Source organism: Struthio camelus, chromosome 21 (genome assembly GCF_040807025.1).
Source record: "Struthio camelus isolate bStrCam1 chromosome 21, bStrCam1.hap1, whole genome shotgun sequence".
NCBI classification, from domain to species: Eukaryota; Metazoa; Chordata; class Aves; order Struthioniformes; family Struthionidae; genus Struthio; species Struthio camelus.
Genome location: NC_090962.1, coordinates 11,301,576 through 11,315,996, shown reverse-complemented (window position 1 = coordinate 11,315,996; position 14,421 = coordinate 11,301,576). Strand labels below are relative to the sequence as shown.

The 14,421-nt window shown below is 57.5% G+C and overlaps 1 protein-coding gene across 4 annotated transcripts in view; it reads left to right on the top strand.

Moving 5' to 3' along the window:
• Positions 1 to 4,208, top strand: part of LOC138061813 (coiled-coil domain-containing protein 81-like) — a 95,777-nt gene extending 91,569 nt beyond the window's left edge. The window contains exons 11-13 of one of the 4 annotated variants that reach the window (XM_068915835.1): positions 1,199 to 1,316; positions 3,380 to 3,454; positions 4,092 to 4,208. In XM_068915835.1, the coding sequence (XP_068771936.1) occupies positions 1,199 to 1,316; positions 3,380 to 3,454; positions 4,092 to 4,137 (239 nt within the window). In that variant the 3' untranslated portion in view covers positions 4,138 to 4,208. The remainder of the gene's footprint in view (positions 1 to 1,198; positions 1,317 to 3,379; positions 3,455 to 4,091) is intronic. The other 3 variants (XM_068915834.1, XM_068915833.1, XM_068915836.1) reach the window with 3 other exon arrangements.
• Positions 4,209 to 14,421: the final 10,213 nt, after the last annotated feature.

The window sequence follows — 14,421 nt, the reverse complement described above, 5'->3', positions numbered from 1 at the left end:
GTCACAAAGTGAAGCCTGGGACAGGAAACGGCCCCTCCTGTGGCTCTGTTTGGTGGCAGCCGTTACCCTTCAGGGGCTCGTAATGGCAGCCTGGTGCTCCAAGCTGCAGCTGATCTGCTGAAGGACACTGCCCCACTGCACTCCATTCCCTCGCCTGTAGTGCCAAGGGCTCTTTCCTTCCAGCACTGACAGAAAGTGCAGCGGGGAAACGGGACTCCGAGGGAATCGGGACTACTGCCCCAGACAGTTCCCTACCAGGACGGAGCAGCCCTGCAAGCGCTTCTTGCCTGAGCTGCCTCAAAGAGGCTCTTGTGAAGAGCTGTCTCATGTCACACCTGCAGGGAGTCCTGCTGAGAAGCGCCTCCTTGCTCGAAGGAGGCTTTCGCCCGTGAAGTTACCTGGGCTCAGAATGGACGCCAGTGCGGCTCAGCAAGGCCTGGGCATGCAGCGCCCCGAGAGGTGAGGCGTGTGGAGAATGGGGCTGGGGCAGCGATGCGCTCTTGTCCTTGTGGCAGTGAGAGATTTCCGTTGGACACATTGCTCTCAAAGGCCCTTCACGTGTGTCCCACGGGTGGGCACTGTCTTGCTGGAGGGAGAGTAGGCGGCAAGGTTTTTTGAGACTCTCGTGTCATCTTCTTTTTTTTTTGTGATGTTTTCGTTTCCAGATCTGAGCTTGCACTAGCACACTCGGCCACTGAGGGCTCCTTCAAGGCTCTCCATCAACAACAGCTCATAGGAGGCATGCCGAAGGAGAGTGAGAAAGGAGGTACAGTAATGGATGAGTCTTGAGACAGGCTTGCGGGTCACCTCTATGTCCTTACTGCCAGGGAGTTAAAGGCACAGTCACAAAGTGAGGCCTGGGATAGGAAACGGCCCCTCCTGTGGCTCTGTTTGGTGGCAGCCGTTACCCTTCAGGGGCTTGTAATGGAAGGAGACCTCAGGGCAGCCTGGTGCTCCAAGTTGCAGCTGATCTGCTGAAGGACACTGCCCCACTGCACTCCATTCCCTTGCCTGTAGTGCCAAGGGCTCTTTCCTTCCAGCACTGACAGAAAGTGCAGCGGGGAAACAGGACTCCGAGGGAATCGGGACTACTGCCCCAGACAGTTCCCTACCAGGACGGAGCAGCCCTGCAAGTGCTTCTTGCCTGAGCTGCCTCAAAGAGGCTCTTGTGAAGAGCTGTCTCATGTCACACCTGCAGGGAGTCCTACTGAGAAGCGCCTCCTTGCTCGAAGAAGGCTTTTGCCCATGAAGTTACCTGGATTGCAAGAAGACACCAGTATTGGTCAGCAAGGCCTGGGCATGCAGCCCCCCGAGAGGTGAGGCGTGTGGAGAATGGGGCTGGGGCAGTGCTGTGCTCTGGTCTTTCTGCCATTTCGATGTTTGCATTGAGTACATTGCCTGCATTAGCTCCGAAACGCTCTTCACGTATGTCCCAAGGGCAGGCACTGTCTTGCTGGAGGGCAAGTGGGCGGCAAGGCTTTTTGAGATGCTCGTGTCATCTTCTTTTTTTGTGATGTTTTCGTTTCCAGATCTGAGCTTGCACGAGCACACTTGGCCACTGAGGCCCCCTTCAAGGCTCTCCAGCAACAACAGCTCAAAGGAGGCATGTCAAAGGAGAGTGAGAAAGGAGGTACAGTAATGGATGAGTCCTGAGACAGGCTTGCGGGTCACCTCTATGTCCTTATTGCCAGGGAATTAAAGGCAAAGTTACTCTGTGATGCTTGGGATAGGAAAGTGCCCTTCCTGTGGCGCTGCTTGCTGCTTGGGAAAGCCAATGTGCTCTTTCCTTCCAGCACTGTCAGAAAGGATGTGAGTCTTGCGGGGAAACGGGACTCCAAGGGAATCAGAATTACTGCCACAGACTGTTTCCTACCAGGACGGAGCAGCCCTGCAAGTGCTTCTTGCCTGAGCTGCCTCAAAGAGGCTCTTGTGAAGAGCTGTCTCATGTCACACCTGCAGGGAGTCCTGCTGAGAAGCGCCTCCTTGCTCGAAGGAGGCTTTCGCCCGTGAAGTTACCTGGGCTCAGAATGGACGCCAGCGTGGCTCAGCAAGGCCTGGGCATGCAGCCCCCCGAGAGGTGAGGCGTGTGGAGAATGGGGCTGAGGCAGTGGTGTGCTCTGCTCCTTGTGGCAGTGAGATGTGCCAAAGCTCAGGGCATCTCTTGCTCTGGGGATGCTAATGCAACTTGTCAAACACACCCACATCTGCTGCAGAACCACCTGCTGCTGCAGAACCACCTTCTGCCCAGCTTGAGAGCACAGGGGGCAGAGCACACTCATGCTGTGCTGCTACAGACTCTGCCTGCTCTGTATTCTTAGGGTGCTACCAGCAACTGAGGGGAGAGCCTCAAAAAAAGATAAGAGCAAAACAGCTCAGCCAGGCAGCCACAAAGCGGAAAGCCCTGTTTGCAAAGGGTATCGCACCACAGGGCAGGTACGTGATCTGGCCCCATGTCACCACTGTGTCCTAGGGCACTGTGGAAACGTGGCGCCCTGTGGATACAGCTTCCCCCAAGAGCCCTTGCTAGGTGTTGACCTGCACATTCCGTGGCTTCTTGTGGATCTTGCTATAGAAGACACAAGTTACTCTTGAGTCCCTCCTCACACCACTGTCTCCGGGCTGCTGCCCCTGGAAAGGGGAAAAGTTAGGCTTTCCCGGGAGAGAAAAGAGACTGGTGCTTTCTAGGGCCTTGGTCATAGCAGGAGGGCTTTTCAGGGCTGGCATTAGGCCCAGGCTATTGCTGTGAGCAAGGCTGAGGGCAAGGGGCAGGAAAACTGCCAGCGGCTGCAATTCCTGCTGTCTGCTGGGCCTGTCTCTGCCCTCCAGAAAGTCTGCCTCCTCTGCATGCAGCAGGAGGAATGACGCCTCCAGGCAGCATGGTGGGAAGAGCTGGAGAGGCAAGAAAGGGCCGAGTGGGCAGAGCAGCAGGCCTGCCTCCCAGGCGTGGGGCAGGTGACTTGTCTTTGCAGTTCAGCTGCTCATTCCCATGATGGGAGACTTTGTCAGTGAAAACTACGGGACCCAAAGAGCAATCTGCTGTGCTGCGGGCACATGGTCCTGACGCCTGCCTCGAGCTCCAGGACACCCCCCGCCCAGGGTGCCTGCCCTTTGAGGTGGGACACGAGCTCTGCTCATTTTTAACCGATGCCTCAGGGCATGCTGCCCACCCCCCGACATGAAAGGTAATGCCATCTTCCTGGGCTTCAGTGGCTGAAGGATGAAGCCTTTCTGGTTCCCGTGCTCGGGAAGAGCAGGCGAGGACTGAGTATGCTGAGAAAGGCTGCAGAGTGCCCGGGTGCCTTGCATGCTGTGCAGGGAGGGATACTTCCTTCAGTGGCACCTCAAGCTACTACACACACTTTTCTCCCTTGTGCAACAGAGGAGACACCGAGCTCCACTGGAAGGCATGGGGAAAGGAGCCAAAGCGTAAACCGGCGCAGCTCTCCCTCCAGCAGTAAGTGTGCAGAGCCCCAGCGTGGACAGGCGCAGCTTAACGCCGGGGATCCAGGAGCGGGTCAAAGATCCCGGCCCAGAGCCATGGGGCTGCATAGGACATCCTCTGATTTCTCCTGGCCAGGGAATGCCCCGCATTAGCCCTTGACTGCGAGTTCCCCTCCAGAGCCCCAAGCGACTGCTTTGGGCTTGGCCTGAGTTGAGGACTGGGGGTGCAGATGGGACTGTGGGGGTGCAGGGCTGGGCTGGGCTGGGCACAAAGGGTCTCAGCAGGGCTGAGCGCGACCTTGTCCCTGCCGTTGCAGCCACAAGTCCCTGTAAGCAAGGCAGAGCCACCGTCGGCTAGAGGTGGCTAAAGCCTGGTGGCAGAAGCCAAAGAACAGGGGAGAGCAAAACCCCTGCAAGGCTCACAGCGAGGAGCAGCTGCTCTGGTGCTTATGTCTGAGCAGGTCTGGGGCTTTTCCTGCCTGAGCTGCCCTGCCTTCCCCGGCCTGCAGCCCTGGGGACACCGGGGCTGTCACTGGCACCACCACCGCTGAGACGGGGCATGTTTGAGCTTGGCCGTGAACCAGGCACCCTGACACCCAAGGGGACGTGCCTACACCTAACACTGAATACCTCTCCTTTGGCCTCCCTAGCACCAGCGAGAAGAGGCCCTTGCAGTCCCGGAGGGGAAATCACTAGCAACTGCTGCTGTGTGAAGGGGAGACCAGCCTCTGCAGGGAATAAAAAGGCAGGTGCTGCTCTGAAGCCTGTGAGAGATGCCAGAGTGATTTTTAGGGGCAGAAGGGAATAACGTGCACTCACACCACACTGCGTGCCTCCCCATCACAGCGTGCATCTACAGGGCATGGCATGTATATATGGCCCACATGTGCACGTCATGTGCACATCAACAGCACATGCAGCGCGGCATATGCATGTACACACCACAGAGTGTGTGCACAGACCCCACTGTGGGCACATGCACACTGCAGGTCGCGTAGGGTGTGGGCAGGGAGGCATAGCCCTGTGCCCTGCCCTGCTTGTGCAGCACCTGAACTTGTGCGATGTCAAGGGCCCTCCGCCTGCACTGCCAGGGCCGGTCCCTCGGGACACCACAGGTTGCCTCTCACTTGCAACGGGGTCACCTGGGACTTCCACACCCTGCCGCTGCTGGGAGGGCTTTTGCCCTTGTGTCCAGACTGCTCTTATATGGGAGGGGGGCGGGAGGAAGGGTGGGATGTCTCCTAAGCTGGAAGAAGATCCATCTGTTTCCCAGCCCTGCTAGACGACTTCTCTACAAGCTGCCCCAAGAGTGGAGGGGACTGACTGGCCAGCAGCTCTGCAGCAAAGGCCCTGGGGCTCCCGGTGGGCAGCCCGGGGAGGTGCGCACTCTGAGCCCACACCACAACCCTGCTGCCTTGGGCCCAAGGGCAGCATGATGGGCTCTGCAGCCCAGTTACCTCTGGGTGACTTTCCTGGGCAACTTCTCCCTCCTGCAAAGACTCTGCAAGCAGGGTCCACACCCAAAGGACAAAGGAGTCGCCTCTTGGGCAAGCCATGCAATAGGTAGCTGTGAGTAGCACGCAGCTTAGCTCGGCCTCCATATGCTTGCGGAGAGGGTGAGGCAGCTGGGCGTGGGCGAGGGGTGCTTTACTGGTCAGCTGCCTGGGCAAGGCTTGGCCTCTCACCCTCCTTGGCACAGGCTGATCCTCCACACTGCTGACACCTGCTGCCTGGCCTCTCTCAACTCCATTTCCAGCCATTATTCACCTCCGTTTCTAGCTCTTTGGGCTCCGGCATCACTCCTGCACGTGCCCCGAGCTGCCCAGGCCAAGCAGCTGGGAACAGAGCTCTCGCTTCAGCTCTGCCTTCAGCCTGGCACAGATGTAGAGCAGGCCTGCAGCACGCCCACTGCGCTGAACTCAGAACCATCCCAACAAGCAGAGCCACTTTCCATTAGAAATGACTGCAGCAAAAGCGGTGCGAGGACAAAACCGCCTGCAGTCGGCTCCAGCAGGCACTGCCCTCTGGCGAGGAAATGGGAGCAGCCAGAAAAAACCCCCAGGCTGCCTGCAGTGCTCCCTCGGTGCTAATCAGAGCTACCTGCAAGGCAGAGTAAAGCCCACTCCTCCCCTCCGCCCAGCAAAGGGTAGAGGGAAATCCACCTTGACTCACATCGCTGGCAGGTTAGGGAGGATAGCACAAGACTAGCGTAGACTAGCTGAGGTTGGAGGTACATCACCTGGTCCAACCCCCCCGGCTCAACTAGGGTCTCCTAGAGCAGGTTGCCCAGGACTGTGTCCAGACAGCAGGTCAGCCCCCTGCCTGTACTGCTCGAGGGGACTATTCCTGCCCAGCCAGAGCACTTTGCACTTCCCTTTGTTGAACGTCATGAGGTTCTTCTTGGTGCATTTCTCCAGTCTGCCAAGGGGCCTCCGAATGGCAGCCCAGCCTCCTGGTATATCAGCAACGCCTCTCAGTTTTGTGTCACCTGCAAACTTGCTGAGGATGCCTTCAAGCCCATCATCCAGGTCATTAGTGAAGATATTAGAGGGGAAAGAGAAGGCAAAGGGCAACAAAATGCGTCCAGCACCATGGGGCAGGGGGAACTCCCGCGCTGCTATGCCTACTGACTGCTAGCAGGAATTCACTGGTGGTTTTAAGTGCTGATACCTAAGGCAGGAGCGCAAAGAGCTGCTCTGATGTCTCACACTCGACACGACTACTGTTGTCCCAAAGAAGGGTTCTTTCACCCGGTGTGCAATGAGCCGAAAACACACAGAGTCGAGATGTTTGTTTAATTCATTTCCGCGCAGAGGTGGGTGCTAGGTGGTAATTCCACAAAGCTAGCACACCTGATTGCTACACAGCTTACACTTTACAACAGTTTAAGCAACAGTTAGCAGCATAGTTTACAACTACATGAAGTCATCCTTACTCTTATTGCTTCTGTTAGGTCTCATCTTCATTTGAAGTCACAGCATCCTCTTTTTCTCCTGCGCATGCTCTATGGGGAAGGGGCTTTGATCAGCAGGGGGCTTCCCTGCTTGTGGGTGGGTTTTTTATTATGCCAATTAGGATAGTTCACCCGCAGTTCAAGTAGGTCTCTCCTGTTTTATCAACTGTTTTTGTTCTCTGCAGGTTTATTTGGGAGCTTCCTGATCTGCTTGCCTTATAGTGTTGTCTTGCTCCTTCCTTCAAGGCCTTGTTCATTGTTAACTGGACATGTGAAAGACTGACTAATACCCTAGGCTCCTTTTTTCGCATACCTCCAACACTACCTCCGCCACAGCAGCACGGTCCCTGCCCTTGAAGCTCTCCGAGGGGACCACAGAAGCTGTAAGCAAGATTTTTTCTCTGAAGGCAACCTTGCTTTGAGGTGCCTTTCTCTTCTCGCCTTTGCTTCTCAGCACCTCTTTCTTGGCCTGCTGTGAAGCTGCAAAGCTCTCCTCCCCCTTTCCGAGAGGCCATGAGTTGAGCTGAGGTACAAGGAAAGTGCTAGAGAACACTTCTGGGTGGCTAATGAAGCTTGCCACAGGTGTCCTTCTGGACTATTACAGCCAGTAAGTCTTTTTCTCCAGTTCTGTGGTGCTATCCGCAGTCCCACTGAGCAGGCACAGGATCAGGGCAAGTCAGTCCACCCACAGAAAGAAACCCAGGGAGCTCTATGCAAAGTCTCTGCTGTCCTGCTTGTCTTGACTTGGCTGGCACCGGGACGTCCCCCTGAGCAGGGGCAGGTGACTTGTCTTTGCAGATCACCTGCTCATTCCCATGATGGGAAACTTTGTCAGTGAAAACTACGGGACCCAAAGAGCAATCTGCTGTGCTGCGGGCACATGGTCCTGACGCCTGCCTCGAGCTCCAGGACACCCCCGGCCAGGGTGCCTGCCCTTTGAGGTGGGACACGAGCTCTGCTCATTTTTAACCGATGCCTCAGGGCACGCTGCCCACCCCCCGACATGAGAGGTAATGCCATCTTCCTGGTCTTCAGTGGCTGAAGGATGAAGCCTTTCTGGTTCCCGTGCTCGGGAAGAGCAGGCGAGGACTGAGTATGCTGAGAAAGGCTGCAGAGTGCCCGGGTGCCTTGCATGCTGTGCAGGGAGGGATACTTCCTTCAGTGGCACCTCAAGCTACTACACACACTTTTCTCCCTTGTGCAACAGAGGAGACACCGAGCTCCACTGGAAGGCATGGGGAAAGGAGCCAAAGCGTAAACCGGCGCAGCTCTCCCTGCAGCAGTAAGTGTGCAGAGCCCCAGCGTGGACAGGCGCAGCTTAACGCCGGGGATCCAGGAGCAGGTCAAAGATCCCGGCCCAGAGCCATGGGGCTGCATAGGACATCCTCTAATTTCTCCTGGCCAGGGAATGCCCCACATTAGCCCTTGACTGCGAGTTCCCCTCCAGAGCCCCAAGCGACTGCTTTGGGCTTGGCCTCAGTTGAGGACTGTGGGTGCAGATGGGACTGTGGGGGTGCAGGGCTGGGCTGGGCTGGGCACAAAGGGTCTCAGCAGGGCTGAGAGCGACCTTGTCCCTGCCGCTGCAGCCACAAGTCCCTGCCAGCAAGGCAGAGCCACCGTCGGCTAGAGGTGGCTAAAGCCTGGTGGCAGGAGCCAAAGAACTGGGCAGAGCAAAACCCCTGCAAGGCTCACGGCAAGGAGCAGCTGCTTTGGTGCTTATGTCTGAGCAGGTCTGGGGCTTTTCCTGCCTGCGTTGCCCTGCCTTCCCCGGCCAGCAGCCCTGGGGACACCGGGGCTGTCACTGGCACCACCACCGCTGAGACGGGGCATGTTTGAGCTTGGCCGTGAACCAGGCACCCTGACACCCAAGGGGACGTCCCTACACCTAACACTGAACACCTCTCCTTTGGCCTCCCTAGCACCAGCAAGAAGAGGCCCTTGCAGCCCCGGAGGGGAAATCAGTAGCAACTGCTGCTGTGTGAAGGGGAGACCAGCCTCTGCAGGGAATAAAAAGGCAGGTGCTGCTCTGAAGCCTGTGAGAGATGCCAGAGTGATTTTTAGGGACAGAAGGGAATAACGTGCACGCACACCACACTGCGTGCCTCCCCACCACAGCGTGCATCGACAGGGCATGGCATGTATATATGGCCCACATGTGCACGTCATGTGCACATCAACAGCACATGCCACGTGGCATATGCATGTACACACCACAGAGTGTGTGCACAGACCCCACTGTGGGCACATGCACCCTGCAGGTCGCGTAGGGTGTGGGCAGGGAGGCATAGCCCTGTGCCCTGCCCTGCTTGTGCAGCACCTGAACTTGTGCGATGTCAAGGGCCCTCCGCCTGCACTGCCGGGGCCAGTCCCTCGGGGCACCACAGGTTGCCTCTCACTTGCAACGGGGTCACCTGGGACTTCCACACCCTGCCGCTGCTGGGAGGGCTTTTGCCCTTGTGTCCAGACTGCTCTTATATGGGAGGGGGCGGGAGGAAGGGTGGAAGAAGGAAGCATGAGCACAGAGCCTGTTGGGGCCTTTGCTCACCCTGCTCGCAAGCAACACTGCTCTTGTAGGCAGGCAGAGACACAAGCTGGCATTGCTGCCACCTTCCACAAGGCCACCCTCCTCCCAGGGGCTGCTTTACCCCTGCACACCTCACACCACTGCTCTCTAACAGATAGCAAGCCGGGCCTGCTCCACCCTAAAGTGACCATCGTCACTGTGAGCCCGCTGGCTTCCTCAGCCATGCTCATCTCCACAGACATCTCAACCCAGCTCCCACCCAACATGCCCGCTCTTTCCTAAGCTGCAGCCCACAGGTGCAAACTCCACTTCTCTCCTCTGCACACCCTCAGCCCACTGCCTTCACAATTCATCATCAATACCTTCTCTCCTCACTGAAAGCTCTTTCTCTTTCTCTTTCCTTCTCCTCTGGACAGAAAGTATTTGGTTAAACACCTCCTTGCCGCACACCGGGGCAGAGCTGCTTCCTGCCATTCTGCAGCAGGAAGAGGACACGAGAGCCACAGGGGCTGACGGCAGCTCCCTTCCCGGCCCCTTCCCCTGAGATCTGCCTTCACTGTACAGCTGCTGTCGTGTCCAATCCCCTTCCAGACAGTCACACAGGTCGCTCTCCCCCCACCAGCAGAGCTGGGCCCAGCAGCAGCAGCTCCCAGGCAGGAGCCTTTCCCAGCAGAGGCTCCCCTGCAGGACAGCTCCTCCAGGGCTGGCCCAGCCCCGCCGTCCCCTACACGCTCACCACACATGGAAACTGCAGAGCTCTTCCAAGAAGCCAATCCCTTGTGGGCCCCAGGGAACAGGACTGGAGTCAAGAAACCTGACTTTTGCACCACCAGCAGTACCCTGGCCACAAGGCTGCCCACAAGTTTCTGGTCACGGTTACCACACCCTGGAAGGCTCCCGAAAAACCCCAGGAAAGCCATGCCCAACCCCAAAGTGCATGTAACAGTGGTCAATTCCATGCCAACAGTGAGTGCATGTGCTTTGCACACAAGTGAGTACTGCAGTGAGTGCATTACTGCTGGCCCCGGCCTGCGCTCTGCTGCAGTTGTGCAGCACCTCTATCTGTGCCACGTCTTCTGCCTCTGCGAGCCTGACCTGGAGCAGCACCTGCCCGCTGGGCTTCCTGGTGTGCCCTTGGCCCTGCCTCGTCACTACACGCTTGCTGGCTGAACCCTGCACTCTGTCTGACCTGACCACCCTCTCAGGGCCCTGATCTGTACCCAGCCGTACCACTCTGCATCCTGGCTCCTGTGCAGAGCAGCCGGCTCCTCATGCTGCCAGAGGCAAAAGCACACCTGCCACAAGTCTCTGCACTCCAATGCACACAGCCTGGAAACAAGCTGGAGGAACTCAGGCTCTGCCTGTGGTCACGCAGCAGCAGCATCCTTGGCGAACGTGGGCTGGCGTGAGACCGCTCACCCAGCTGCAGTGCTGCACCAGATGGCTACAAACTCAGCAGCAAAGACAGCCAGGGAGGGCCTGCCTTTCCTCCTCCGGAACACTCCTGCTGCTCCTGAAAAGCTGCTCCTGACAACAACTGGTGTTTTAACAGCTCCAAGGGTTTCCTGCAGAACAGGCAGCATCTGACAGGGGAGGTTCCCGAAGAGGCTGAGCAGTCATGAAGGGAAGGAAAGTCTTGTGCTGCCCGGAACCATTCCCAAGAAGCTGGTGGGAAGGGGAAGTCAGAAGAAAGAGTGGTGGGAAAACGCCCTGCAGGAAGGAGAGCCACCTCCCGGGTGGCCTGGGCGTGCAGCCAGCAGGTCGAGGGCAGTGGGGCTGCCCCTCTGCTGGGCACTGAGGAGACCGTGCCAGCAGGGCTTGGTCCCAGCAGGGGCTCCCCAGCGCTCCAGCACACGCAGGGACACCCGGGAGCAACTCTGGCAGAGGGGGCCCAGGCCGCGAAGGGGCTGGAGCACACAGCCCCCGCGGGGAGGCCAAGACCACCTCCCTGGCGCAAGAGCAGCTCTTCCCACAAGTAAGCTCGAGGGCCCACGCAAAGGAGGCCAAGGAGAGCAGCCTGCAGCCCCATGGTCCCCTGCCCACGGGGGCACCCTCCAGCCCCCACCATCCCCCTGCGGGGCACAGCCAGGTAGGGCCCCCGCAACTGGGGAGCGGGTCAGGTGTGCCATCACCACGGCCTCCCCGTGTCAACAGTGACCTCAGCGCCACTGTTCCAGAGCTGTTAAGAGGCCGGTGGTGGGACACGACCCGGGATCGCGCTCTCCACTCCTGCCTGCCATGAGCCAGCCGGAGCGACTGTGGGCCAGGAGGAAGGCGGCGCTGCGCATCAAGAGGAAGGTGGGTGCCACCGTCTGGGACCGCCGCGCCGCCCTCCTCCAGAGTGCCCCAGCCACCTCGGAGCCCGTGGAGGAGGAGGAGGAGCCCATGGAGGTGGACCCCGCAGAGGGGCAGCTTGCCCTGTACCTCGTGGACCTGCCGCAGGGACCAAAGAGGAGGAGGAGGTGCTAGCCCGGCAGGAGGCCCCCCCGCTGACCACCAGCTGCGGCACAGCCCCCAGCAACACCAGGCTGCTGCCAGCACCCAGCCACGGGGAGCTGAGCCCACCAGCCGGGGCACGCCGAGGATCACTGGGCCGCCCGTCATCTCCTGGACCACCCTGGGCTGCCGGGCACCAACATCTGCCCGGCAGAGACAGGGCCCACCGCGGGGACACATCCCTCCCACGACTCCCCTCCACCTCCACTGCGGGACGGAGACAGCGCCCGGGAACAGCTCCCACCACCCTGCCACAGCTCTGTTTAGGCTACAGGTTAGGTTATAGGATAGATTTTTTTAGGAGTAGGAGTATTATAGCATTTAGCATTAGTGTTACTCTAGGAGCATTAGGGTTCTTAGTGTAGGGTTGGTTAGCCTATTTTTAGTGTGTAGTTGTTGACAGTTAGTTACAGTTAGGTAGAGGATTCTTAGCTCACAGTGAATATTCTATGTGTAGGGCACAGTTTATTATCATTATTATCATTAGGTATAGTTATTACTTCTGTTCTTTGTAGTATAGGGTAGCATTAGGCTAGGTAGCTTCGCGTTGGTTACAGTAGTCTTAGTGTGTAGTTAGTCACAGTTCCAGTAGTCTTAGGGCAGTTACAGGAGTCTTAGTTCACAGTTAGTTCGGTCCTCCTCAGGGTAGAGGTAGTGTCTTTGGAGCCACAGCGAGAGAGGAACGCACAAGAAGGGAGGGACTAACCTGGGCCAGACCTTCACAAAGGCCCTGCTCCCAAAAGGTCCTGCAGCACCAAGGCGGCAGCACTGCCACCAAGCACCATCATGCGCACACATGCACGGGGTCCCAGGGCAACTGGGCTCAGTCAGCTCGGCTACGAGGCAAGGCAAGAGTGTGTCTGTGCACAGCTGCTTGTCGGACTGGGCCCCCACAATCAGACTCTTTCCCACTACGGAAAAGCAGCAGGACTATGGCATCTCTTGCACGACACGACATGACATGAGGAACTTTCACCAAACACGTGTCTTAAAGCAAGTGTCTCCAGGTGCAGGAGAACGCCCCATGCAAAGTGACTGCGGCCACGACCGTGTGGGGCATCTCTGCCTTCCTAAGAAACCTTGGCAGGAGCCAGGACAAAGCACTAACAACAGCAACTTGACTTCATGTCTCTCCTCAACGCTTGCATCTCATGAACCGCTCTGGAGATCCGCATCGTGCAGGAATATGGCGACACAACATTGCTGCAGGCAGACAATTTCAGCAGATGCAATCCCCAGGGCCCCCACGTGCTGCTCTTGCAAATTCAGTCTGATGTCAGCAGCCCAGAGACCATAGACTTTTCCCCCTTCTCTGCCAGAGCATCCCCTCACCGGTGGTCGATGTTGCATCTCCTGCAGTTGTACAGCAATTGCGGAGTCTTCTGCAGTGCACACTCAGGTTTTCCTCTTTTATTCAAGACCTGGGGCAACAGTTTGGCAGTGGATGAGTTGGCAGGTGTCACAGCCTGCAGGCAAGAGGGGGCCTCCTGGAGAGCACAGCCCCCATGCCAGCAGCATGCGCTGGTGCCTACCTCCAGTCAGCAACCCCCTGGGGTGTCCCCGGCCTGAGGCACCTCACTGCAGAGCCGTGGGGGAACATAGTGATGCAAAAGGGGATGACACCGCAGAAACTCTCACCACTTCCGGGGAACAGTGGGAAATTAGGGATCAAAAAGTAGAAAAGGGAGTTGCAGGTGTTGGATAAAAAGACAACAGAGCTGGGGAGGGATTTAAGCTGCTGCTTTTAGGGGGGAACAACAGGGAGAACTATGAAAAGTTCATGCCACCCTGTACAGTGTCGACCCTGCTCTGCACAGCTGGACTGCCCCCTGGACACCAGCCAGTTAGAAGGGGATGCCTGCACCACGATTCCTCCCTGACTGACCGGGCATCGAGGGATCGTAAGGCAGCAACTTAGTTTTGAGCCAAGAGTGAAGAACAATATTTTAGTGCTTGGCCGTAGCAAATTAGGCTGAAAGACTGCCATGTACGAGCAAGCAATGAACGCTTAAAATGGGGCAGCCGTGCTGCACCGGGAGTCCTTGCTCTTTTACCATTCTCCTTAAGTTAGTGGACATCTGAAACAATCCCAGGCACGGCCTCACCTTCGCACAACACAACGCTTATGGTGTTGGAAGTGGGATGTTCCAACCTTAAGGGGTTGATACCGCTGGACTCGCAGTGTAGCAGCCGCAGCCCGATTAGACAGGGGCGCGTCTTCCTGGTACCATTTTGGGAGAAGGTGGCCCCTAGGTGCAGCTGCACCATGCTGCACCGACCATGGCCCTGTGGGGAAAAGCTAGCGCTAATTTGGGAAAGCATAGCCAATCCTACTCGTGAGGCTGTGCAAGCCCTTACCGCTGAACTATCAGCAATACAGCAAATGGCATTGTAAAATCAGGGGCACTCAGCTTCCTCCTAGCTGCCACAGGCACCTTTTGTACCCTCACTGGGGAAGACCGTTGTACCTTTATACCCCAAAATGACAATCCAGTGTTCCATGAGATTCAGAAAACACTTGGCGCTGTCAACACACTACATCACAGCGACCATTAGTCCCTGCGGACGTGGTTTTCTGGAAAGCTTGGGACACGGAGCTTCTCTTATTTCACAATGTATAATGTGTGTTGTCATCATTTTACTGTGTGCGGAGGGAACAGTTGTGTGCTCGTATGCTGATCTTGTTATGCAGTAAACAAGCTGTAAGACTGTAAGACTGCCATGTAGGAGCAAGCACTAAACACTTATAAGGGGGCAGCCGTGCTGCACCGGGAGTCCTTGCTCTTTACAGGTCCCTCAAGTTAGCGAACATCTGACAGCATGCTGGGCACGAGGCCATCCCTGGTGCAACGCCACATGGCCGTGCCCACCTCCCCGGTGCCGATAATGCGAGGGAGGGCAGGAGCCAGCATGGCCGGCCCCCGCGCACCCTGCGCATCCTCCCGTGTGTGCTGCTGCTCCCTGCCTGAAAGCACCACTCGGGCTCCCCTGGGGGCTCTCCGACAGC